Genomic DNA, 25,267 nt, shown 5'->3' on the forward strand with positions numbered 1-25,267 from the left:
GTCCAAAATCCGGGAGGTAAGACCCAATCCGTGATCGTCGTTCCCTAAGCTTCGTTTGGGTATATTATTTGCGAATTTTAGTTACCGTTTATGTTAGCTCCCCTGGGTACCGTGTATTATTTATCCAAATAAAATATTAATATATTTGATCTTGTGTAATATTGATACTTTAGGAGCACGTGTGGGTCGTGAGACTGATTCTGTGAAGGATCTTGATTGATACGCATGCTCGAGGTGAGTGATCCACCTTCAAAATTAATTATATTTTGTGATATTTTAATATCTGAATGTTTTTATTTTATGTTAATTATTAGATAAATTGTGAATTAGATTTTGATGCCAACATATGATGATTTTAATATATGTATTGTTGCCAAAAAAACATTTTGGATTTTAAAGGAATCATGGTTTTAATTTTTATTGAATTTAATTGTAGATTAATTATGATTAATGAGAAGTGTATTTATATAAATATTTGCATTTGTGGACTTTATGTGGTTTTATTGTTATTTTGATCTAAATTGATTTTTATGGAATTGAGAAAAATATTGATTTAAATTATTACATTTCATAAATACTTATGCATTGAAATATTAAAGGTTTGACTTTATGCCTTTGGAAATTTGGTATATTCGAAAGTTAATGGAATTGAAATTTGGTGGATTTTAAGTGATGGATTTATGATGATGATTTTAAAAGAAATGTGGAAATATTATGGGCTTAAAAGTGATGTGGATTGATGGATTTGAAAAATGGCATCTACAAGATTTCAAGATTTAAAGATATATTGATTTTATGATTTTTGGACGCACTCATACAGTACTGGTGTTCTGTACTATATATATAAATATGATTAGTGCGCACATGTATACGATTAGCGCGCAGGTGATTTATGGGTTGTCCTGTAGTTGCCATCGAACTGAGGGTAGGCAAGTTGATATCGGCCGTAGCCATCCCCCTCCATGGCTAGGACCTCTATTAGTAGCGGTGCTGTGGGACACCATGCGACCGTATGCCGGTTCCTCTCTTTAACCTCCCTATTTGGTAGTGCTTAGGATGCGGATATCGTTGGCGCCACTGGTATATGGTATGGTGCGTCAGGATACTCTCGATTTGATTTTCAAAATGAAATATTTTAAAATGGTTTTTAAAATGTAATTAATGGAGTTTTTAACATTTATTTCAATTGATATTTTAAAAATGCATTTTGCCATGATTTTATCATTTAAAATGGATTTTAAAGTGTTTCCAATGTAAATCTTGAGTTTAAATTATCATTTGTATTTTATGTGCATTTTAATCTATTCCATTTTATTTTTTTAATATTCCCTTGATTATTTTTTATGTGAATTTTATTTTGATTTATTTTATCCTATTTATGACAATGTGTTACAATTTAATAATTGCTACTGAAATTATTTTTAGTTTCATTATGAGTTTAGATCTTTAAATTATTGTGTTTCATTTATTATTTATTTAATTAATTATTTCTTAATCTTTAGGGTATATAATTGTCGGGTTTTGCCAAAATGTTTTAAAAGGGAAACCTTTCTAAAGGAGTAATTTGTGAGGGTTTTAAGAGAAAGCATTATTTCAAATATTTATTATTTAATTACTTATTTAGTATTGATTTATTACGTTTCTTTTATTGATGTATTATTATTATTATAATTATGTAGTAGTTAGGGTCACTCATGGAGATGATTAGCATCTCACGTTTTTAAATCCGTTCACCTAGGCCCAGGTTAGTAGACGTTGACTGTCCGAAGGCAAGCTCGACGTCTTCGTTCGTTGCTGAAAGTTCAAGAAGTTTTCCCTTCTTTCCTGCTCTATCTTGTATCATTTCTTTTATCTTTGTCGTTGTTATTGTTGTATTAATTTCATACTTGTATCTTTATAAAGCTCTGTATACTATTCATACATTTATTTATTTAATTATGCACTAATTTCCTGTAAATTATTTGAAGTCCTGTAAACTTGTGGAAATAAATTGTAGTGAGGTGGGAGAAATAAGGTGGTGTATATGTTTTCTGTACAGAAATTTGTGGTAAATTCAACATTTAGAGGAGGTTCTGTCGAATTTTCCATTGGAGGATCCAGTAGGGTTTCCTTGGAATCAGGACTTGTCGTAGGTTCCGGTGAGGGATTTTGGATGGATCCTGACATCTAAGGTCTAAATAGTCCTCTTAGAATGTCTATCGGTGTAAGGGTGAAAAGCGGTACTCAAATTCAACTTGATACCTAGTTCTTTCATTAATCTTCGCCAAAACCGCGAAGTGAACCATGGATCTCTGTTAGATACAATCAATACTGGAACCCCATGCAAACTCATTATATGATTCATAAAGAGTTCTGCTAACTTCTGAGGAGAAAACCTCTCATGAATGTGTAGAAAATGTGCTAGCTTGGTGAGTCAATCTACTATCACTGAAATACCATTATGTCTCTGAATTATGGGAGGAAGCTTGAATATAAAATCCACTGTAATACACTCCCATTCCCATTTTGGGATGGATAAGGGCTGTAGAAGTCTAGAAGGCTTTTTATCTCTCTACCTTCACTTGTTGGCAAATGAAGTACTTGGATACATATTCATCAACTACTTTCTTCATCTATGCCTATCAATAATACTCTTTCAAGGTACTACCAGGATGTATAGCATAAATAGAACTATGGACTTCTTCCAATATTTGCTTTTTCAACTCTTCATTGGCTGGAACATAGAGCCTAGAACCAATCACTAAGGCTCCATCACCTCTAATAGCGAATCTAATTGTCCTCCTTCTTCAACTTTCTTTCTCATGCTCATCAAGTAAGGGTCTTTGAGCTAGGCCTTGAGAACACAATCCATAAGTATCGGTTGTAGTTGGAAGCTAGCAAAAAGTGCTCCTAAATTAGCATCCATAAATCAACACGCAACTTTCTCAACTCAACCATCAAAGGAAGCTGTATTGTCTGCATATAAGCTAATAAAACTGTAGATTTCCTACTTAATGCATCGGCTATTACATTTTTATTGCTCAGGTGGTAGTCAATGGTGCAATCATAATCCTTGAGCAACTCCATCCATCTCCTTTGCCTTAAGTTCAACTCCCTTCTGAGTAAACAAGTACTTAAGGCTCTTATGTTTGGTAAAGATCTAACAAATAGCTTCATACAAGTAGTGCCTCCAACTCTTCAATGCAAAAGATCATCTCAGCAAGCTCTAAGTCATGAGTAGGATAATTTAGCTCGTGCTTCCTCAACTACCTAGAAGCATACACAACCACTCTCTTATGCTGCATCAAAACACAACCCAAACCCTGACATGAAGCATCACTATAAACCTCAAAGCCTTCATTGCCCTTTGGCAATGTCAGAACAGGAGCTGAAGTCAACTTTACCTTTAATTTATGGAAGCTCTCCTCACATTTATCAGTCCACTCAAATTTAACCCATTTCCTAGTCAAATAATGAAGTGGTCCAACTATCCTGAAGAATCCTTCGATGAACCTACGGTAATACACCGCTAAACCTAGGAAACTCCGCACCTCTATCATTATATTGGGTTGCTCCTAATTTGACACTACTTCTACTTTCTAAGGATCCACATAAATGCCATCAGCAGAAACTACATGCCCAAGAAATCCCACTAAACTTAACCAAAACTCACATTTACTGAGCTTAGCATACAACTGGTGTTACCTTAAAGTCTGCAACATCAAACTCAAATGCATTTCATGCTCTACCTCGCTCTTCGAGTACACAAAAATATCATTGAAGAAAATAATAACAAACAGATCTAAATATGGACGGAAAACTCAATTCATCAAGTCCATAAAGACTGCAGGGGCATTGGTGAGTCCAAAAGACATAACTGAAAACTCATAATGCTCGTATCTCGTCCTGAATCCTGTCTTGGGAATGTCTAATTCCCTGATCCTCAACTGATGGTATCCTGACCTCATGTCAATCTTGGAGAACAATTTAGCTCTCTAGAGCTGATCAAATAGATCATCAATTCGGGGCAAAGCATATTTGTTATGGATGGTAGCCTTATTCAACTGTCTATAGTCTACACACAACCTTCAAGACAACATCTCTCATAGACTGATTCATGGGATGAACGGTAGCTGAGATGCTCAAAGCTATAGGCTCACTCAAACCTTCAAGAAACCTCTTCTTCTTACTGATCTCATCGGTGATCAAGTTGAGGCAGAACTCTGATAGCTCCCTGAATCTTCGCTCAAACTCAGAAACTGTCATGCTATCTTGAGTGAGTGTCTAACTCTAACCTTTTAATTTTAACAAAGTTTGGAGGTCAAAACTCAGTGTGAAATGCAGTTTTGAACTATGTCTAAGGGTGATGTCTCCTTGTTATTTCATACGTCCACCACTTCCTCAAGTTTCCCTCAAGCATAAAGCTAGAAAATGTGATCTTGTCCTCGCCTGGACATTGTATAGGATCCGTGGAGCCATCACAATCCACTGTTCCAAGTCTACAAGCCTAATTAAAAGAATACCTAGTAAACCCACTCCTTTTGAGTGATCGAGCTAGGTGCTCGACAAGATGTTCCTTAGAAGTGGATGCATCCGTATTTCCAGTTATAGCATGTTGGCAACCACATCTACGTCCTCATGACATCAAGAAAAAGTTCTATATAATAGGATCGGTCAAAATATAATTAACACCAACAAAAGAGTAGGCATGGAAGGCAAAACACAGGATGATTTGTACAGTAATGTACAACTCTGAGGAATCTAGAACCTAGAGTTCTGATACCAAGCTGACAAGACCCGTCCCGCAAACCCTCCGAGGTGATCCCATTTGGTGAAGTCCCACTGGATAATCTCTAAAGGATATCCAATAGAACCTCATTTAAAATGTGGACAAACGAATATAAGCAATATCGAATAATACCTCATTATATAGATAAAACTACAAAAGCAATAAATCCACAACTATGGTCCACAACTACAGTCTATCGTACTATAGGCCACAACTACACACATATATAATATGGTTAATACTGTGTCCAATAACTAGATCAGAGCATTCTAAGAGTATTTATAAAATTTAGAAGAAACAATTGATACAATTAAGTGTAGAATAATAAAAATAATAGAGAAAGACAAGTACTGCTGCTGCAATCGGAAACACGAAATAACAAGCGATGTACGAAATAGACTACCAGCTAACTACATGGACCTAGGGGAATGAATTTGAAACAATAAAACATAAGATAAGATATCTAAGTGAGTGACATAGTGTAATAAGAAAATAATACTTTTTTCCGTAAATCTTTCTATCAAGATCTCTCGTTCCACTCTTATAAAAGGTTTGCAGTTTAAAAATCATTTTATGAAAGCCAAACTTATACCCAAATTCAATATCATAAAATCGATGCTCAAAAATTATAAAGTGAACGATCATTGTAATATTATAAAATATCTTAATCAAAATATAAATATTGAACATAAAATATTATAACACAATTTCACAATATTAGAAAACCAACAATATACTCTGAATATATACAATGTACCATATGATATACCAAACCGTAAACCGTGGAATACACCAACCTTACAACCCTTAATGTATGAAAGGTATCACGGAAATAATAAACCGTTGGGACATACCCAACCTTACGGCCCATAGCAATAATAAACCTATGGGATGAATCCAACCTCACGGTACCGTGGTAATAATAAACCTGTGGCAATAATAAACATGTGGGATGAACCCAACCTTACGGCCCGTGGCAATAATAAACCTGTGAGATGAACCCAACCTCACGGTACCATAGTAAATCTGCGTGCTATAATATAATACTAATCCGAGACAAATAACCAATACAGTATCCTTAAAACAATCTTATAAGATCATATATACTTTTCCAAACAATATTGTACTATAAATTATAATTAAATATTCAAATTCAACTGCTTATTTAAATATTTCAAAATTTTCAAATCATCATTTCATGCTAAAACCAAAAATCCTACAGTGAAATATATTCACCATAAACCAATTTTAAGCACATAAAATTATAAAATATTTGAACATGCTTAAAATCATATAAATATCCAATTTGCTTTCTCAAATCAATTATTTTTCAAAATGATTTGAAAGCTCAATTTAAATACCAAGATAATTAAATACCACAAATTCATTTATAAACTTATTAGAATTGGAAACCATTTAAAATATTGTTAAAAATTACATAAAATGATAATACATATATGTAAAAACGATATGCTCACTATATGTAAACATTTAAATCAAACGATATGTATGTGTAAAATACCCAAACCACATATATATTATATTACATGCTCAAAATGTTTTAAAAGTATAACCATTCACTATAATGTAGATGCTCACTCCTGCTTCCTTGCAGGATTACCTTCAGGCTCAACTCGAGTACCTATAATATAATAAAATATTTCTCAAACTCTAATAACTAAACCAAAAATATTTGTGAACACCAAATGTCTTAAATTAATTTTTACAACTATAAAATTAAGCAAATTGGACACTGACCGATCAAATTATACTGCGTACCTTCTGGACCCGATATCCAAAATTAGGGCTTTTCACCCAAAGCCTAATCTTTCAAAATTGAACCATCTAATGGGTCATAATTTCACTAATCCAACTTTAATTTTGTCCAATTTGATCAAATTTTGTTCAAACACTGTTCGAATTTATCCGGTATTTAACTAATTGACCTAAACATGGAAAAAAATTATCAAACGACCTTCAAAATTCACAAACTTGATATCAGTGGAAAGCCCAAGAGATAAGGAATGCAATGGTTTACTTGTCAGGACCCGTCCAGAATTCCTCCCCGGAACCCTAGACAAGCCCTGATCCCAGGAAAATACCACCGAACTTTCCAACGGAAAATCCGGCAACACCTCCCCTAAGGGTAGGACTTACCGAAAATTACCTGCACTGAAAGCACACTTCTATATTCATCCCCTTGTTCCTCCCACAAAACTACAAATTGATTCCACAACTTTACAGCACTTCACAACAATAACAGCAACCCAGTGCATAAATTGAACATAAGTGTCCAGAATAGTATACAGAGCTTCATGAAGTGATATTCAATAGAAATACAACAAAGATGAAAGAAATAATACAACTGAAATGAACGAGTACAAAAGTACTTCTCGAAACACGATAGCGGCAGAGAATTGGTTTGCCCCGGAAGAACGTCTACCACCCCTTACACCTAAGGGAACGGAATTTAAAAACGTGAGATGCTAATCATCTCAGTGAGCGACTCTAGCTACTGAACACTTTTAATAATAATAATAATAATAATATAACAAATAAGGGAATTTAATTAATACCAACAATTAAATAGGTAAATAAATAATAACAGTTAAAAATAATAATTTCTCTCAAAACTCTCACTAATCACTCCGTTGGAAATGTTCCCTTTTTAAAACATTTTCACAAAATCCGATATTCGTATTTCCCGAAAACCAAGGGATCAAACAATTTAATCAATAATAAATAAATAAATAAATACCCAAATGTAATTAAAATGTAAATACATATAATAAATAATTTTTGAACACCTTTGGGGTTTGAAATTTTATTTGAAAATTTACACTTGACGCACCACACCATATACCAGTGATGCCCTTCGATAGCCAGCGTCCCGAGCACCGACTGGCGGGGGGATTAAAGAGAGAAACTTGCAAACGGCACTTCGGCGTCCCGACAGTACCACTGCTGAAACTGTCATCCCGACCAAGGAGGGGGGCAGCTGTGGCCAATATCAAACTTGCCTGCCCACGGTCCAATGGCAACTCATGGGAGACATAATACTTGCGCACTAAACCACATATACATACACCAGAACACCAATATTGTATGAATGCGTCTAAAATAATTATTAAATCAACCGTACCGTTTTCCAAAATTACCGTGGGAAATATACCAATTTTCACATTTACCATCCCACATATTTTCATTTAACAACCCGGTACGAAAACATCGATAACCAATAAAACAATAATTTTTCTTGTAATACGAGGTTCAACAAATAAAATACCGTGGGCATAATTATAAAATTAAACTACCAATTTAAACAAATATTTTCATAAAATATTTAAACCAATTATGCCCAAAGATAATATTTAAAACCACGTACAATTTATTACTGAAAATACCTTGCTCATGCATAATAATTAAAATTAAATCACAATAAAATAATAATTAAACTGCACCACATGAGCATAATTCAAATACCAATTAAACACCAATTAAACATAATTAATTGTCCCAAAATATTTTTAAAGGTGGGTCACTCACCTTAAGCGCGTATATCAGCTAAGATCCTCCGCAGGATCAACTCCACTACTCGCACGCGCACCTAAAACATCCACAGTACACCAACCAAATATATTAATATTTTAATCGGGTAACTCCCAAATGGGTACCCGGGGAGCGAACACAAGCGACAACTAAAAATTACGAGTGATATACCAAATCGAAGCTTGAGTGATGAGGATCACGGATTCGGTCTTACTTCCCGGATATCAGACCCGAGGTGGCCGGAATCTCACCGGAAAGCTTTCGGGATTCGACTCCTCAATTCTCCCAAACCGTCGCAAATTTGCAGAAAAGGATGCCGGATTTGGATTCAGGAGGTCGGAATTAGTGGACAGGGATCAGCAATGCAACTAGGTACTTGCCGGAACAGTGACTTCCGGCGAGCCACCGCAGTCACCGGCAACCGTCGCCGGCGGCGGCGCGTGCGATGGCCGTTGGCTGAGATTTTTGACAGTTTTGTAGATCGAGGGGAGAGGATTCCAACGGGATCGGCGGTGAGGCAAACGGAGGCCGAACGGCGGAGAGATCGGGGTTTGAAGATTTTCGACGCCTCGCCAGAAAATGCTTCGATCCCGGTGCGTCGGAGGTCCGGTGGCCGTGAAATTTGGTGGGTAGGTCGGAATTGAGGAGGTGGTGAGGGGTGGCTAGTACGTGTGGCCTGAAAATGGCCGGAAAGGGGTTAGAGGATGGTGGCCGGCGGTGGAGGGGAAAATCGCCGCCGAACTTCGTCGGCTCGATCTGGGCGCGTCCGGTGACCGACGATCGTGAAATTTTAGCGCTCGGCTGAAAATGGGAAGGCGCTCCCGTCTGGCAGGTACATGTAGCAAGGATCGGTCGAAAAATTGGACGATTTTAGGTGGCCGGTCGCTCTCTCTCTCTCCTCTGTCTCTTTCTCTCTCCTCCCCGACGTTTTTGCCAAATAAAAGCCACCATGGGTGACACTGTTCATCCACATGGACCAATCACGTGACGACACATGGCGTTACTGTGCACTTAAGCCAGATATAATAAAATATTACGGTATCCGGCGAACTTCAAACATCCATAACTTTTTAACCAGATGTCCAATTTAAGCGTGTCGCTAGTCCATGAACTCATATCGACGAGTACTTTACAACCATACAAAAGTCAAAACAAAATTGCACAACAATAAAAATTCAATTCCGGGCACCTTTTGGACAGTTTGCACCTCGTCTTGTTTTGCCCATAACTTTCAAACCGTAGCTCCGTTTTCGACGTGCTACTAGTCTACGAACTCAGGGCATCATGCACTTCCCCACGGTACCCTGGTCAACTAGAAATTTCAACTGGAACAAAAAGTCAACTTTTGACCCACTCGGTCAACGGTCAACCTCGGTTAACGTGCACGGATTCCGATGTGATTTGGGTCGGGGTGTTACATTACTCACCTCGGTCCAAAAGTCCACGTTGATGTATCTCTTAAATGGTGAGGAATCTTGGCAAATGGACCACGGAAATGAGTTCAGAGGATCCAAAAATGTGGGAAGAGGTGTATGGGTTGGCCTGAAATGGCCAACAACGGCCAAACGGCCGCCACCGGCTTCAAACGGTCGATTTTAGCATGTCCACCGATGGTTTGGCCTGAAATTTTTCCGGGATCGTCTTAAGGTGGGTAACAAGGGTGGCTGGCACTGCATCAAGATGGTTGTTGGATTCGGACAAAACGGTAATGACTAGGTTGGGCGTAAAATGGGTTTGAAACGACTAGGTTTGGATCCATGGATTTAGAGAGAAATTTCTCTGGTTTGGGGGACAAAATGGATATTTTGGAACTTATTTCCTACTGGGCATGCTTTTCGACATTTATATAGAACTTTGGATCACTAACAGACAAAAATCTGGACTGGTTTGGACACTGATATAAAACTGATATTTGAAACTTTACAGAAACATAAATTTTATCCGTAATTCAGAATTTGGCGTGCCGCTAGTCTATGAACTTGTATCAACGAGCCCTACACAATGGCACATCAATGAGACCAAAAATCTTAACCATAGAAAAAGTCAACTTTGAACCCACATACTTTCCACTTGGTCAAGTCTGGTCAAACCTATACAACAGGGGTATTTTGGTATGAGTTGTTATGTCAGGGCCCATCCAGGATCCCTTCCCGGACCCTAGATAAGCCTTGATCCCAGGGGAAACCCTATCGGACCATCCTATGGAAGATCCAACAGCATATCCCCCAAGGGTAGAGCATGTCTAAAAATTTATCTACACAAAATGCACTCCTATATCATACCACTTTATCCCTTCTACCTTATTATAAATAAATTCCACGAGTGGCAGCACTTCGTTAACAAATTATATAAAATATATATGCAAAAAAAATAATTTAGTAAATGACCAACCAAAATATACCATCAAAGGTTCACATCCGCCCACACCGCCCATTTAGTGCTGTAAATTTCAAATACCAATATGTAATATAAAAAGAAGGGTCCAAAACAATCACCACATCAACAATAATAATAATAAACATTTCAATGATAATAATGATATTAATATAACTCGTCCGAGGCTATCACACAACCACATATGCTCAAAGGCTATCACATAACCACACATGTCCAAAGACTGTCACATAACCACTCATGCCCAAAGGCTGTTATACTTGCCAGATGGCCATATTTCTCATCCGTTGGTTGTGATACTCATTCAACGTTACCATATGATAATCATGATAATAATGATAATAATAATAATAATAATAAAATAATAATCTATATTAATGAAGGTGATCATAATAGTAACAACTAGAAAGGCGATTAAAGATAATGTTAAAGAGTCAAATAAAGAGTAGGTAAGACAACATAAAATAAAGTAATATTTTAAAATCCATAACATATAATAAAATATACACACTCGTATTAGAGGTACAAACGATACTCCCCAATACACTGCGCGATCCATGATTCCAGCTGTCACCAGCATTCTGCCACCAATACTGTAACAGCCCAGACCACCCGCATGTGGATATTGTCCACTTTGGACCCAGCCCGCACAGTTTTGTCAAAATGCATCCGGGCTGGGCCCAAAGCAGACAATATCCATATGCGGGTGGTCTGGGCTGTCACAGATGGTATCAATTGTGAGATCCCACATCGATTGGAAAGGGGAACGAAGCATGGCTTATAAGCATGTGGATACATTTCCCTTATAGACGCGTTTTAAACCCATGAGGACGGGGTTGTAAGAGGATTCTCCAAGCCTAAAGCAGACAATATCTACATGTAGGTGGTCTAGGCTATCACAGATGGTATCAGAGCCAATACCCGGATCGGTATGCCAGCGAGGACGCTAGACCCCAAGGGGGGAGGATTGTGAGATCCCACATCGATTGGAAAGGGGAACGAAATATGGCTTATAAGCATATGGATACCTTTCCCTTGTAGACGCGTTTTAAACCCATGAAGACTGGGTTGTAAGAGGATTCCCCATGCCCAAAGCGAACAATATCTACATGCGGATGGTCTAGGCTATCATAAATACAGTCCAGGGTGGTTGCTTAGATTGGCCGTCTGGTCCCCTGGACTAGTAGGCAACATAGTCACGAGACTAGCTCTTCATGGATCACGTTGGAACATCATCCCCATATGGTGTGGTACATTATATATATATAAACGTGTATGTGTATATATATAAAAATAAATAAAATAAAAAAACTTGATGCACATACTATATACCAATAGTGCCCAGCATACCAAAGCACCGCCTGACAGGAGATTCAAGAGAGAAACTTGCATATGGTCGTCTAGCATCCCAACAGCGCCGCTGCTTATAAACATCATCCCAGCTATGGAGGGGGCGGCTTATGTGCACTATATGAAACTTACCTGCCCTGAGGTCCATAGCATCTCATGGGAGAGTATAAACCTGCGTGCTTATAACAATCCGCCCGCGCACTTATCACATCCAGAACTACAGAACAATAGTACGTGTATGGTGCATCGAAAATTTATAGAATTTTATAATATTATATTTTTATTATAATATAATATAATATAATATTATAGAATTTGAATTTTGATAAAATACATTTAAATTTATGCATTTTTATCAAATCCATAAAATTTCATGCATAAATAAATAATTAAACACTTAAATATAATTTTGATCACAATAATTCAATATAATCAATTTCTCAAACCTTCAAATCAATTCATACCAAATATCATTAGAACCACATGCAATTTCACATATAACTAAGTATACAAAGATACATTCTATTAGATGCCATAATCTCACAATAACATCACAGTAATATTAACAATAATTTAACAGCAAGTTAAAATTTATAGCTTCCCAAATTTTTGCAAACATTAATTCAAGACCATATTTATGCAATTCAACACAATTTGACATCTTCAATATAAATAACAATTATTTAAATATTAAACAGATACATTTTTCAAATCATCACATTAAAAAAATAATATTTCATTCAAAAATGGCATCTACCAAATTACTCCACCATAATTCACAAATGAAGTACCAATAAAAAGCCAAAGAGATGAGGAATACGTTACCAACTCCGTTGGACTCAATTCGACCAGCGGTGGCCGAAAAATGAACGGAAAGTTTCGGCCAAAGTTCAACTTCTCATATCTCTCAAACAACAAGGAATCGAGTTGAATAGACCTCAAAATTAAGCTCAGAGGGTTTGAAAATAGTGGAAAGGAGTATCAATTTCACCGGGTGATGGCCAACTTGCTAGAAAACCAAATTTGCCATTGCCGACAACGAAGGCCTGATTTAGTCCCGTCCGGTGATGATCGGCCGTGTCCTTCAGGTGACTGGCCAGACTTTCCACCATCTCTCCATCCATATAGCACATGTTAGCAGTAGGGCAACCAGAGGGGAAAATTTCCAATGAGCCGGGATGGAGAATGTGAGAGAGAGAGAGAGAGAGAGAGAGAGAGAGAGAGAGAGAGGAAGCAGGAGATGAGGAAGAAGGAAGAAGAAGAAGAATAAGAGAAAAGAGGGCCGATGGGTGTTTTCCCACATGGGGTGACACGTGGCTCTCTTTAACCATGATATATGGAAATTTTAAGTGGTGACACATGGCGAAACTTTAAGGACTCCTTCAAATATTTTGCTACCAGTAAAAATCAGTCTTGGAAAATATGGATACAACTTTATAGATCCATAACTTTTTAACTATAGATCCAAATTAGGCGTACCACTAGTCTCTGGACTTATATCGACAAGCAATTTCATATAACAAATGGGTCCATACTAGAATCTACGCAACTAAAAAGTCAACTTGGGCGCGTTGACCAATCCGGATTGTATCTTATTTAGCTCGTAACTTTTAAACTGTAGCTTCGTTTTCAATGTGCTACTAGTCTACAAACTCGGATCGATGTATACTCCACAATGGTGCCTTGGTCAATGCTAAATTCCATCCTGAGCAAAAAGTCAACATTTTAACCCAATTGATCAACAGTCAAACTCGATCAACCCTCATCAATGTAAAAATTTCCGCTAATTCGAGACGGGATGTTACATGTTACATATACCATGAGCTAGATGCTTAACAATATTGTCTTCATAGGCTGGCTTTAGGAGCTTCTAGCTAGATACTCGCTTGAAACTACACTTTATTCATCCTAGTTGCATTAAGAAGGAATTTTATATGAGAAGATAATAAAATATAATTATTTCCCAGAAATTGATAGATAAGGATAGGAAAAACACACGATAAATTGTACAACAATGAAGAACCCCCAATTAACTTAATGCCTAGAGCCTTGATACCATGCTAATAGGCACCTATTCTATAGTGTGCCAATCTTGAAGCTGGTTATCTTGCTTCGAATCCAAGTTACGTACCATTCTTGAACAAAATATATCAAAATCAATGTTCTTTTTTTTTTTTTTTTTTTTGGTGCAAAAGTTATTCATAAATATATACAAGTCAAATACGTTCCAAGTTAAGAAGAGATAGCTGACATCTTAACAAAGGTGGTTCCCAACTCACGATTCATTCTCCTACGACACAAGTTCAAACTATGTGCACTTGGCCAATGTCACTTGAGGGGACCATCAGTTTATTAAGTTCTATTACTTCAAAGCTATCTGTTAGAATTGGTTATGTTAGATAATAGAAACTATATCATGTAAACCATCCTATAGTTGTCAAGGCTTATCAAAGAGTCAATACGCTCTAAATTTAAATCGATGTACACAATGCAAGAAATACAAGTTTACACATTATCCATTATTCTCATATCTTACATGCTATTATAAAAGCACCACACATACAAAAAAAAGCCAAAATAAACAAACAAAAACAAAAAAAAAGAAAAGCTTCGATATATTAACACTATGTATATATTTTTAATCGACCTAGAGGTGTATTCTCAATGATCAACTATAATTGTAGAGAATGGTAAAAACAGTCTGGCCAATGGTAAGGTAGGTTAAAACATAAGATAGATAGTCCAAACGAGAGAGACACGACCAAATTTTGATCTTCAAAATGGCCTTCCATGATCGACATTTATAGTTTATTTGATCAATTTGTGGCATTATCATGCAACAATCTTCCATGTCAAACTCTAGCTCTTTGCTAAGACTATTCAAAAGATCAAGTATTTCATTGTTGCCGCCTTTTACCTGTTTGATAATCCCCACGTTGCGAAGAATGTTGACATCTTTTTGTGTGTCTATAATACTATCGTAAAAAACAGCAAGACATGTAAAATAAGCTGAAACATATCGGTTGCTCTGTTCAAAAGCTATCAAATTTCTTAACAGAGGGCTAGTGCCATCATTAAGGTAGATAGTGGGGATCTTTAACACTTTCCCTTTAAACTCCATATCAAGCAGATGATTATAGCGCAATTTGCATTTCAGTTTAATGCCTGTAAAATCAAGCCTTGTGGCACTATTAACCCAACCCTTCCCAGGAAGTCTTTCAATATCCTTTTCCTTTGAAAATTTTGAAGGATTAGTGTCATGCCTTGGAAAAAAGCTAGAATGGAATAAATCCAGTAGATGCTGATACTCATTTTCAATTTTGAGCTTTTCGCTAGGCATTTTGTCCCTACCAAGTCTCAAGCCTTCAAAGAACCTAAGTGCAAGCTTGTTCAGTGAAGTCGTTGGACTAGAAGTGCTTGAGGAACTCATCAAGTACATTTTCTGCAATACAAACATGGGTAATTGGTTCTCGAGCATTAGTAGATCACGACCTATATTTGGTACCATCCAACGTGTTCCGAACATGGGTTCCTCTACTTCTATTCCCTGCAAACAGTGAGTGTTTTACATAGAAATTAATAACCTAGTGACCGAAGCATGTATACTAGTATGTATTGAAAATTTTTCTAATGAGAAAGTGACTATATATATATATATATAGAGCATATTTAAATACCATTTTTTAAATATCATTTTAAGCCCATAAGTAAGTGATGAGCCGAAAATGGTACTTGAAAGTAAATTATTTCTACTCTAAATTATAAAGTATACTTTATCAACGAAAATATATGTGCCTTTTTCAGAAAAAAAATAAAATACTTATTGATAATTATTTGGTTATTTATTAAAATTTTAAATTATCATCATTGCTAAAAGTAAGTGTTAGAATGTGGGGCCAACTATGTATACACTGTGAGGTAAAAGACATTAAACCCACCACAATATACGTTAAGTTTGTGTTTGAATTAAAGTGAGAAATTTGAATGGAAAAGGAAGGAAAAAAATGGAGTTTCTAGTTAAAAGAATTTTAGAGAAAATTTACGTATTAATAGAAAGTTAGTACCTCATAAATCTTTTCGTGTAAGCGGAAGAGCTCCACAATGAAGCAGGCATCACGCACCATCATCTGGACAAATTCACTACTTTTGATATCATCAAAGACCTCTGAGTAACATTCTCTAGTCCTAGCCTCCAATTCTCCCATAGCTTTTTCAAGATCTGATTTGGATAGATTGTTTTGCTCTAAAAGGCGCTTGAGGAACCGCATCTTTTGAGCTTCCATGGCTTGTAAAGCTGGATTAATGCTGTGATGATGAAGCGGACCTATGGAGACAATCTTGGGGTTATATGCCTTCTCATCAACTTCACGTACGTGTGATGGAACCCTTAATATAGACCAACGCTTGCTGATTTGTGGCTCTATTTTCAGCTCATCCATAGAAATAGAATGCTCTACTTGTTGGAATATAACCTGCTGTGCTGACGTGGAGGCTAAAGCAAATATTAAAATGAGATCATACAGGTGTATTTCACAGTGGCTTATATGCCACGTGTTATGGAACTAACTAGAAGAATGAGAAAATGAGTGCATGAAAGTGTGAGAGAGAGAAAATACAGATTTATGCTTTTTATATAATAGAATTGTAATCATTTACATTTTGTCATTATGTAAGCAAAAAATATACTCTCATCTCTCTGTCATATACACCAGAAATATATACACGTTTTTTTTGCTCTCCTAACTTCTCTCTCTCTCAAGCTATCATCATCCATAATATACAATCTCTCAAGCTCCATTAACATGGTATCAGAGCTGGTTGAATTTGCGTTGGGAGTAAATACTGTGCTCTAAAAAAAAAAAAAAAAAAAAAAATAGAAACAGAGCTCGAGCAATTCTGAGCTCGATTGAAGAGTGTAGGCTAGTATTACAGATCTGAAGCATCAATGGCTGGATCTGAAGTAAGGGCTCCTATATTTTCAGGAGAGAACTATGAATTTTGGAGAATCAAGATGGTCACCATTTTCAAATCCTTCGGGCTTTGGAAATTTGTGGAGAAAGGAATTCCAGTTTCTGCTGGGAAGCTAAAGGGGAAAATCGAAGAGGCTGAAGGAAGCTCAGCAAGTGAAGATGATGAACAGATGATGGAGTCTTACATGAAGGATGCAAAAGCTTTGGGGATTATTCAAGGTGCTGTTTCTGATCAAATTTTTCCAAGGATAGCAAATGCAGAGACTGCAAAAGAAGCTTGGGAGCTCTTGTACAAAGAATTTCACGGTGGAGATCAGGTAAGATCTGTGAAATTGCAAAGTTTAAGGAGAGATTTCGAATACACTAGGATGAAGGATGATGAAACACTGTCCAATTATCTTACAAGACTAAATGATCTAGTAAACCAGATGAAAACGTTTGGAGAGACACTGTCAAATGAAAGAATGGTTCAAAAGGTATTAATTAGCTTAACAAAAGCATATGAACCAATCTGTTTGGTGATAGAAAATACTAAGGATTTGACATCAGTGGAATTTCAAGAAGTAATTGCGATTTTGAAGAGTCAAGAGCAGAGACTTGACCAGCAAGTTACTGATTCCACAGAGAAAGCATTCTCTACATTGTCTGTGAATTCCAAAATACAAAACAAAGGAGTGTCACAATCTAATGTAGCTAAGTTTCAGAAGTCATGGTCCTCAAAAGAGAAGAAATGGGAACCTAAACAAAAATTTCAGCAAAGGTTTCATGGAGCTCAAATGACAAACACACATGCTGCCAACACTGTTCACGGAGGGAGTAGATGGCAGGTTGGAAGCAGTCAAGATAATTCAAAACCACAATGCAGAACCTGTGGCAAGTATCATTTTGGAGAATGTAGATTTAAAGGCAAGCCAAAATGCTATAATTGTGACAGGTTTGGACATTGGGCAAGAGAATGTACAATTGGAAGAAATGTGCAGAAAGCCAATTGTACAAATCAGATGGAAATGACAGGGAATATGTTTTATGCAGCAAGTGAGACTCATGACTCAAGCAAAAACAGTGAATGGTACATAGACAGTGGCTGCAGCAACCATATGACAGGAAATATCAGTTTATTGACTGATGTGAAGAGAAATATGTTTGGAAGGGTTCAAATGCCTAATGGAACACTAGAGAATATTGCTGGGAAAGGAACATTGGTGATTGACACTGACAAGGGAAAAAGACATATCAAAGAGGTACTATATTTACCTGGCTTGAAAGAAAACCTGTTGAGTGTTGGTCAAATGGATGAGCATGGCTATTATCTGACATTTGGTGGTGGAATGTGTCATGTGTATGATGGACCTACGCTTGAGAATCTGATTGTGCAAGTCAAAGCAAAAACAAATCGATGCTATCCGTTGACTATGACATCGTGTGAGCAGGTTGCATTAACAGTTCAAACTGAGCTGAGTATGGAAATTTGGCATAAAAGAATGGGACATCTTCATTCAAATGCTTTGCTTGAATTAAAAAGGAAGGATATGGTTGTGGGATTGCCAAAGCTTGGAGAAACGATGAAGGTCTGTGAAGGCTGCCAATTTGGAAAGCAACATAGAGAAGTTTTCCAAAAGAATGATGCATGGAGAGCAGATCAGCCACTGCAATTAGTTCATACAGATTTGTGTGGACCAATGCAAACAGAGACACTTGCTGGAAACAGGTATTTTATGCTGTTTGTAGATGACTGCACACGCATGGTTTGGGTGTATTTTTTAAGAAACAAATCTGAAGCTCTTATCTGTTTTAAGAAATTTAAAGCAATGGTTGAGTTGCAAAGTGGTTTTAAACTTAAGTGTCTAAGAAGTGATAGAGGAGGAGAATTTCTGTCTGCAGAGTTTATAAAATTCTGTGAATCTGAGGGAATTCAAAGACAAATAACAGTGGCTTACACTCCTCAACAGAATGGGGTAGTTGAAAGGAAGAATCGGGTAGTCATTGAAATGGCCAAGGCCATGCTACATGATAAACAAATGCCCTACTACTTGTGGGGAGAAGCTGTTCACACAGCTGTCTATCTGCTAAATAGATGTCCTACTAAAGCCTTGAATGGGGTGACACCTTTCGAAGCCTATAGTGGAAGAAAACCTGGTGTAGGACATTTGAAAATTTTTGGATCCATTTGTTATGTTCATGTACCAGCTGAAACAAGGCAGAAATTGGATTCAAAAAGTGTGAAAGGAATTTTTGTTGGCTATGGAACCTGTGAGAAGGGGTATAGGATATTTGATCCTATAGCTAAAAAATTGATTTTATCAAGGGATGTTATATTTGATGAAGAAAGCTCATGGAATTGGAAGGAAGATGAGAGAAATAATGGAGGAAGGATAATTACAGCAACCAAGGATGGTTGTAAAGTCTCAGAAGAAGTGAATCCAGCATTCAAAGACACTTACTATACACCAGAAAAATCAGCTCAAATTGTGCAAAATTCAAGGGAGACTACAAGCAGCAGCAGGGACAGTTCATATGCACCTAGGGGTACTAGCACTGACCCTACACACACTGAAACAAGTGGAAAGCATGCTGAATATGATCATACACCAGTAAAATGGAGGAATTTGACTGATATTCTGGCAAAATGCAACAATTGCATCATTGAACCCGAAGACTACAATGAAGCAGCACAAAATCAGTCTTGGATCAATGCAATGACAGATGAGTTGAGGATGATTGAGAAAAATAAAACTTGGGAGTTGGTGAGTAGACCAGCAGATAAGCCTGTAATTGGGGTTAAATGGGTATACAAGACAAAACTTAATCTTGATGGCTCAATTCAGAAAAACAAAGCAAGGTTAGTGGCTAAAGGATATGCACAGAAACCAGGAGTGGATTTTAATGAAACTTTTGCCCCTGTTGCAAGACTTGACACAATTAGGACCTTAATTGCTTTAGCAGCTCACAAAAGCTGGAAATTGTACCAGCTTGATGTTAAGTCAGCCTTTTTTAAATGGTGTGCTGCAGGAAGAGGTCTATGTAGAACAACCAGATGGTTTTGTCATTGAAGGGCATGAGGATAAAGTATACAAGCTGCATAAGGCATTATATGGATTGAAACAGGCCCCTCGAGCCTGGTATAGTGAGATTGATGCATATTTCAGTGAGGGTGGTTTTCAAAAGAGTCAAAGTGAGGCCACTCTTTATACAAAGACCAGGGGAGAAAAAGGAATACTCATTGCAGCCATATATGTTGATGACATAGTGTATACAGGAAATGATGATGAAATGTTGCATTGGTTTAAGGCAGATATGATGAAAAGATATGAAATGACAGACTTGGGTTTGTTACATCATTTTCTTGGAATGGGAGTAATACAAACAAGTTCCAGCATTTTCGTGCACCAGAAAAAATATGCTTCTACATTGCTGAACAAGTTTGGCTTAACTGATTGTAATCCAGTTCTTACACCATTAATTGCAAATGAGAAACTCAGCAAGGAAGATGGAAGTGGAACTGCAGATGAAGAGATTTATCGAAAGGTAGTGGGAAGTCTTCTATATCTGACAGCAACAAGACCAGATATTATGTTTGCTGCAAGTTTACTGGCAAGGTTCATGCATTGTCCCACAAAGAAGCATCTTGGTATAGCAAAAAGAGTATTAAGGTATGTCAAAGGTACCTTAGATTATGGAATAGAATATGTCAAGGGACAACAAGCTGTTTTAGTAGGGTACTGTGACAGTGACTGGAGTGGTTCTGTGGATGATATGAAAAGCACATCTGGATATGCATTTAGCTTTGGTAGTGGTGTATTCTCATGGGCTTCGGTTAAACAACATTGTGTAGCACTCTCTACAGCTGAGGCAGAATATATAAGTGCCTCAGAAGCAACTGCACAGGCCATTTGGCTTCGGTTTATGTTGGAAGATTTTGGTGAAATGCAAGTGAGAGCTACACCTCTACACTGTGATAATACCTCAGCCATTGCCATCACAAGGAATCCAGTCTTTCACCAGAAAACTAAACACATAGACAGAAGATATCATTTCATCAAAGAGGCCTTGCAGAATGGAGTTGTAGATTTGACATTTTGTGCTTCCAAAGAACAAATTGCAGATATATTTACCAAATCATTACCAAGGGACAGATTCAATTATTTGAGGGAAAAGCTTGGAGTTGTCTCAGCACAGAGGTTACAGGGGAGTGTTGGAATATAACCTGCTGTGCTGACGTGGAGGCTAAAGCAAATATTAAAATGAGATCATACAGGTGTATTTCACAGTGGCTTATATGCCACGTGGAACTAACTAGAAGAATGAGAAAATGAGTGCATGAAAGTGTGAGAGAGAGAAAATACAGATTTATGCTTTTTATATAACAGAATTGTAATCATTTACATTTTGTCATTATGTAAGCAAAAAATATACTCTCATCTCTCTGTCATATACACCAGAAATATATACACGTTTTTTTTGCTCTCCTAACTTCTCTCTCTCTCAAGCTATCATCATCCATAATATACAATCTCTCAAGCTCCATTAACACTACTATCTTCTTTTTGCTCAGTCGAGGCCCTTGCTCTTTAAGATCACTCTCCATTTCATAGCGGCTCTGGCAAGTTTCGATTCTCCCCGTATCTATAGAAGCCAATAGATCTTCAACATCCATGTCTTTTCTTAACTTTTTCTGTGGGCACCTTCAAGGTTGAACCATATATAAATATATATACATACATATCTGTATATAGATATATATATATATATATATATATAATTAATCTTTTGGAAGCTATGTCATGGTTGATCTTTGATAACTGGTGACGTAGGAAAAAGTTGAATATGAATGGGTGTATTTACAGTTTTTGAATTTCATTTTCATGTATTTACATAATGGATTCGATCTAACATGCAATCTAAAAGTTGCAAATAAAGTTCAATTTATTCTCAAAAGTTAGGATATCCTCATCTAAATCGGATTGTATATATATATATATATATATATATCCATATATATAGATGATAAACTTCAACAACTTTACATTGCATTAAAAGACTAAAGTATGATTTCTTTCTATATATAGTATATAGTAATTCCCAAGTGAAAATCAACCTAAAGAGGACCATTTTGGGACTCAGACTTAAAAGTTCATTAGTGACCTAAATGGATCTAGTAAACTATTAAATTACTATACGGAAAAGTCAAAGCTTAAATAGACCCAGCAAACCATTTATATATTTTTAAATATCAATTTTGATAGCAATTATAATGTATTAATCTTATTCCTTAAAAGCAACTAAACTTAATACGAAAGAACTGGAATAAATAGATCATTTGAATAATTTGTCTTATACGGATTATCTAGTTTTATAAATTGAATTTAATTAGCTAATTAATACCTTCTCTGTTTGATATTCAAAATTAGGCTTTAGGTGAAAAATGTTATTTGTCAGTGTAATATCCATGACAAATAGCAATTTAAATGATTACCATAAAAAAATTTATTTTTAGAATTTTAAAATAAAAAATAATAAAATTAAATATTCCAATAAAGTTTGCTACATATGATTGTGATTGTTACTAATTGTAACAAATAGCAGAACTTGATTTTAGATATATATGTGTAGCTGATATAAATATATGGCTAGGGTTCCCTTGTATCAAGGTTTTCGACCAATATTTATGATAAATCCTGGCCATTAAAATGGTTGAATCCAATGATGATGTGAAGTTAAAAATTTTAAATCCATAATTGATTTTAACTTTTCATCTTTTATCCAACATCAGATTATATCATTTCGTTGACCATGATGATTCATCATAAACATTTGTCAGAAACCTTAATACAAGAACCGCTATATGAGTTTTCTTTTTTCTTTTTCTTTTTTTGTGAAGAAATAAACTATGAGTTGCTATGTCAGCATGTGATTAAAATTAAATTAGAAGGAAAATGCACTTACATTCCAAATTTTGCATTTCCATTTCTTTCCTAATTAAAAAGAAGTTAAAATCACACCATATCATTTTTCACTGTAAAACCTTAGATTCCATTCGGAAAATGTCAAACCTAGTAGGAAACTAAAAATTTCTAGGAAAGTAAAATTTTGTAATATTTGGATAATTTTCAAAAGAGAAAATTGTGAAAGTGGGGAAAACTAATTTTCAAAAGTGGAAAAGTAGGATGGAAAGTGGTCCATCCCAGAAAGGTATCATTGAGACTGTTTTGGAGCTACTCTTATATATTTTGTCAAAGATAATTCTACCCGCAATTCTTAAAATACAAATTAATTTAATTACTTGTGAGTTTCAGTATCTTGATACTAACCAAACACTAACAAGGCCTTTAGCATTTTATGATTGTGTGAACGGCATAGGAGAATTTAAAATTTAATATGATTTCATATATGTTACCCATACTATAAGAGCTAAATGTATATTCATTGTCTCTTTACAAAATAATAATAATAATAATAATAATAATAATAATAATAAAGCAATAGAGAAAGTTAGACGTGGATACATTTACTATATATTGACTTCAAACAAATTTTTGGATATGTAAAACTGAAAATTGGACAGTAAGTTCGAAGATCTCCAAAAAATACACCATATGTTTAGGTTTTTGTGGTTGAAACTACACCAAATTCTGTAATCCTTTAATACTATATCCCAAAAACTCAAATTTCATGAAAATTTATGGCTTAAAATAATAAGCTAACTAAAAAAAAAAAAAGCGAAAAATGTTATGATAATATTGTTGGACCAAGATCCTCTGTTTGCATTTTTAATATCCTTGTATACTTGTTTTTTTAATGGCGGAAATATATATATATATATATATATATTCATATTTTTTATTTGAATTTAATTCTCTTTTAAATTTTTTTGTTAACAAAATGGTTTTATATGATATCCATTGGATTAATAATCTATTCCTAGTTGGAATTGAAAAACAAGCACATGTAAAAAATAAAAATTAAAAAATGAGAATGATCCTCATTCCATTTTATGGTGACTGAAAGCCCTCATGACAAATATTCCTTATCAGTAACTAATTAAATATACTTTCGTTTATCAAACATACCTTGGGGTCCTTTAAGAAGCAAGCGACAATCGCACCATCGTGTCTTTCACTACCAGGCCTTGAGTTTAACCACATAAAACTAGGATTAAATTTCCAAAATAAATATTAGAATTAGACCTTTAACTTCTACTTTCTTTTTTAGGAAAAAAAAAAAAAAAAAAAACAATTAGACCTTTATCTAGTATTATATCGCTACTTTTTTATTTTTTATTTTTTTTCTTTTTCCCAAATGAATTGGACCTTCAACTAGTACTATATATACGAAACACTAGCTCGCTAGCTCCATCACAATCTATAAGAATATTAATTAATAATGAAACAGTACCACTCCATCTCTGATATAGTAAAACCACACAAAACCAGAACTGATTACCAGAACTTCGATGATACAACCAAAAAAAAAAAAAAAAACAAAAACAAAAAAAAAAAAAAAGAACTATGTAAAGCTTATATTAAAATCATTAAGGAGCTAAGAAGAAAAAGAAGCTAATTAAGCTTTTTCTATGAAATGGAAATATAGTCCCAACCTTAAAGACTGATCGATATAATTCTGCAGAAGGATGCACAGTACAAAAGTAGCAAAATCTACTTACCACCTTTTGAAGATGAGAAGATCATGAATTAAATCTACCTTAATTCTAATTATTAGCCAGGAAACCCAACTGCATATGGGAATTAATAGAGTATTTTACTTGAAGTTGATGATATGCATAGCTTGTGAACGGAGAACGAATATTAATATATATATATATATAGATATATATATATGTCATTGCATGTCTTAGCTAGATCCAAGTGAGTTACTTTTTTATCCAATATCTTAAGCGATGAGTCATCATCTTTTTTTATATTGTTTTTTAACATTCTTTGATCTATTCAAAAGGATTTTTTTTTTTATGGTATTATTGGATTATGAATCTAGGACTTAAAAAATTATCTCTTTTCAAAAGCTTAAATTATTAAAAGGTGGCTCATCATTTTTATTTTTTTTTTTATATTTTCTTTAACATTTTCACACAAGTGCATGGTTGGATCCCACACATGCATGCAGATCCAACCTTTTTTTTTTTTTGTTTTTTTTTTAATATGTCTACATGTATATTTGTTTTTTTGAATAGAATTATTAAATTTTGGAAATTTAGAATCTCAAAGATTTTTTTCTCAGATAT

General features: G+C 35.4%; 1 protein-coding gene across 1 annotated transcript; it reads right to left on the minus strand.

The window, feature by feature from the left end:
- Window positions 1–14,567: 14,567 nt before the first annotated feature.
- LOC107430368 (UPF0481 protein At3g47200) lies at window positions 14,568–24,822 on the minus strand. Its single transcript, XM_060815763.1, has 3 exons — window positions 24,626–24,822; window positions 24,099–24,156; window positions 14,568–15,608 (listed from the first exon to the last, which is right to left on the minus strand). Exon 3 carries the CDS (start codon window positions 15,585–15,587, stop codon window positions 14,730–14,732), a length of 858 nt encoding a protein of 285 aa, XP_060671746.1. The 5' UTR covers window positions 15,588–15,608; window positions 24,099–24,156; window positions 24,626–24,822; the 3' UTR covers window positions 14,568–14,729.
- Between the last annotated feature and the right edge of the window lie 445 nt (window positions 24,823–25,267).

This window comes from Ziziphus jujuba, chromosome 1, assembly GCF_031755915.1.
Source record: "Ziziphus jujuba cultivar Dongzao chromosome 1, ASM3175591v1".
In the NCBI taxonomy this organism is placed as follows: domain Eukaryota; kingdom Viridiplantae; phylum Streptophyta; class Magnoliopsida; order Rosales; family Rhamnaceae; genus Ziziphus; species Ziziphus jujuba.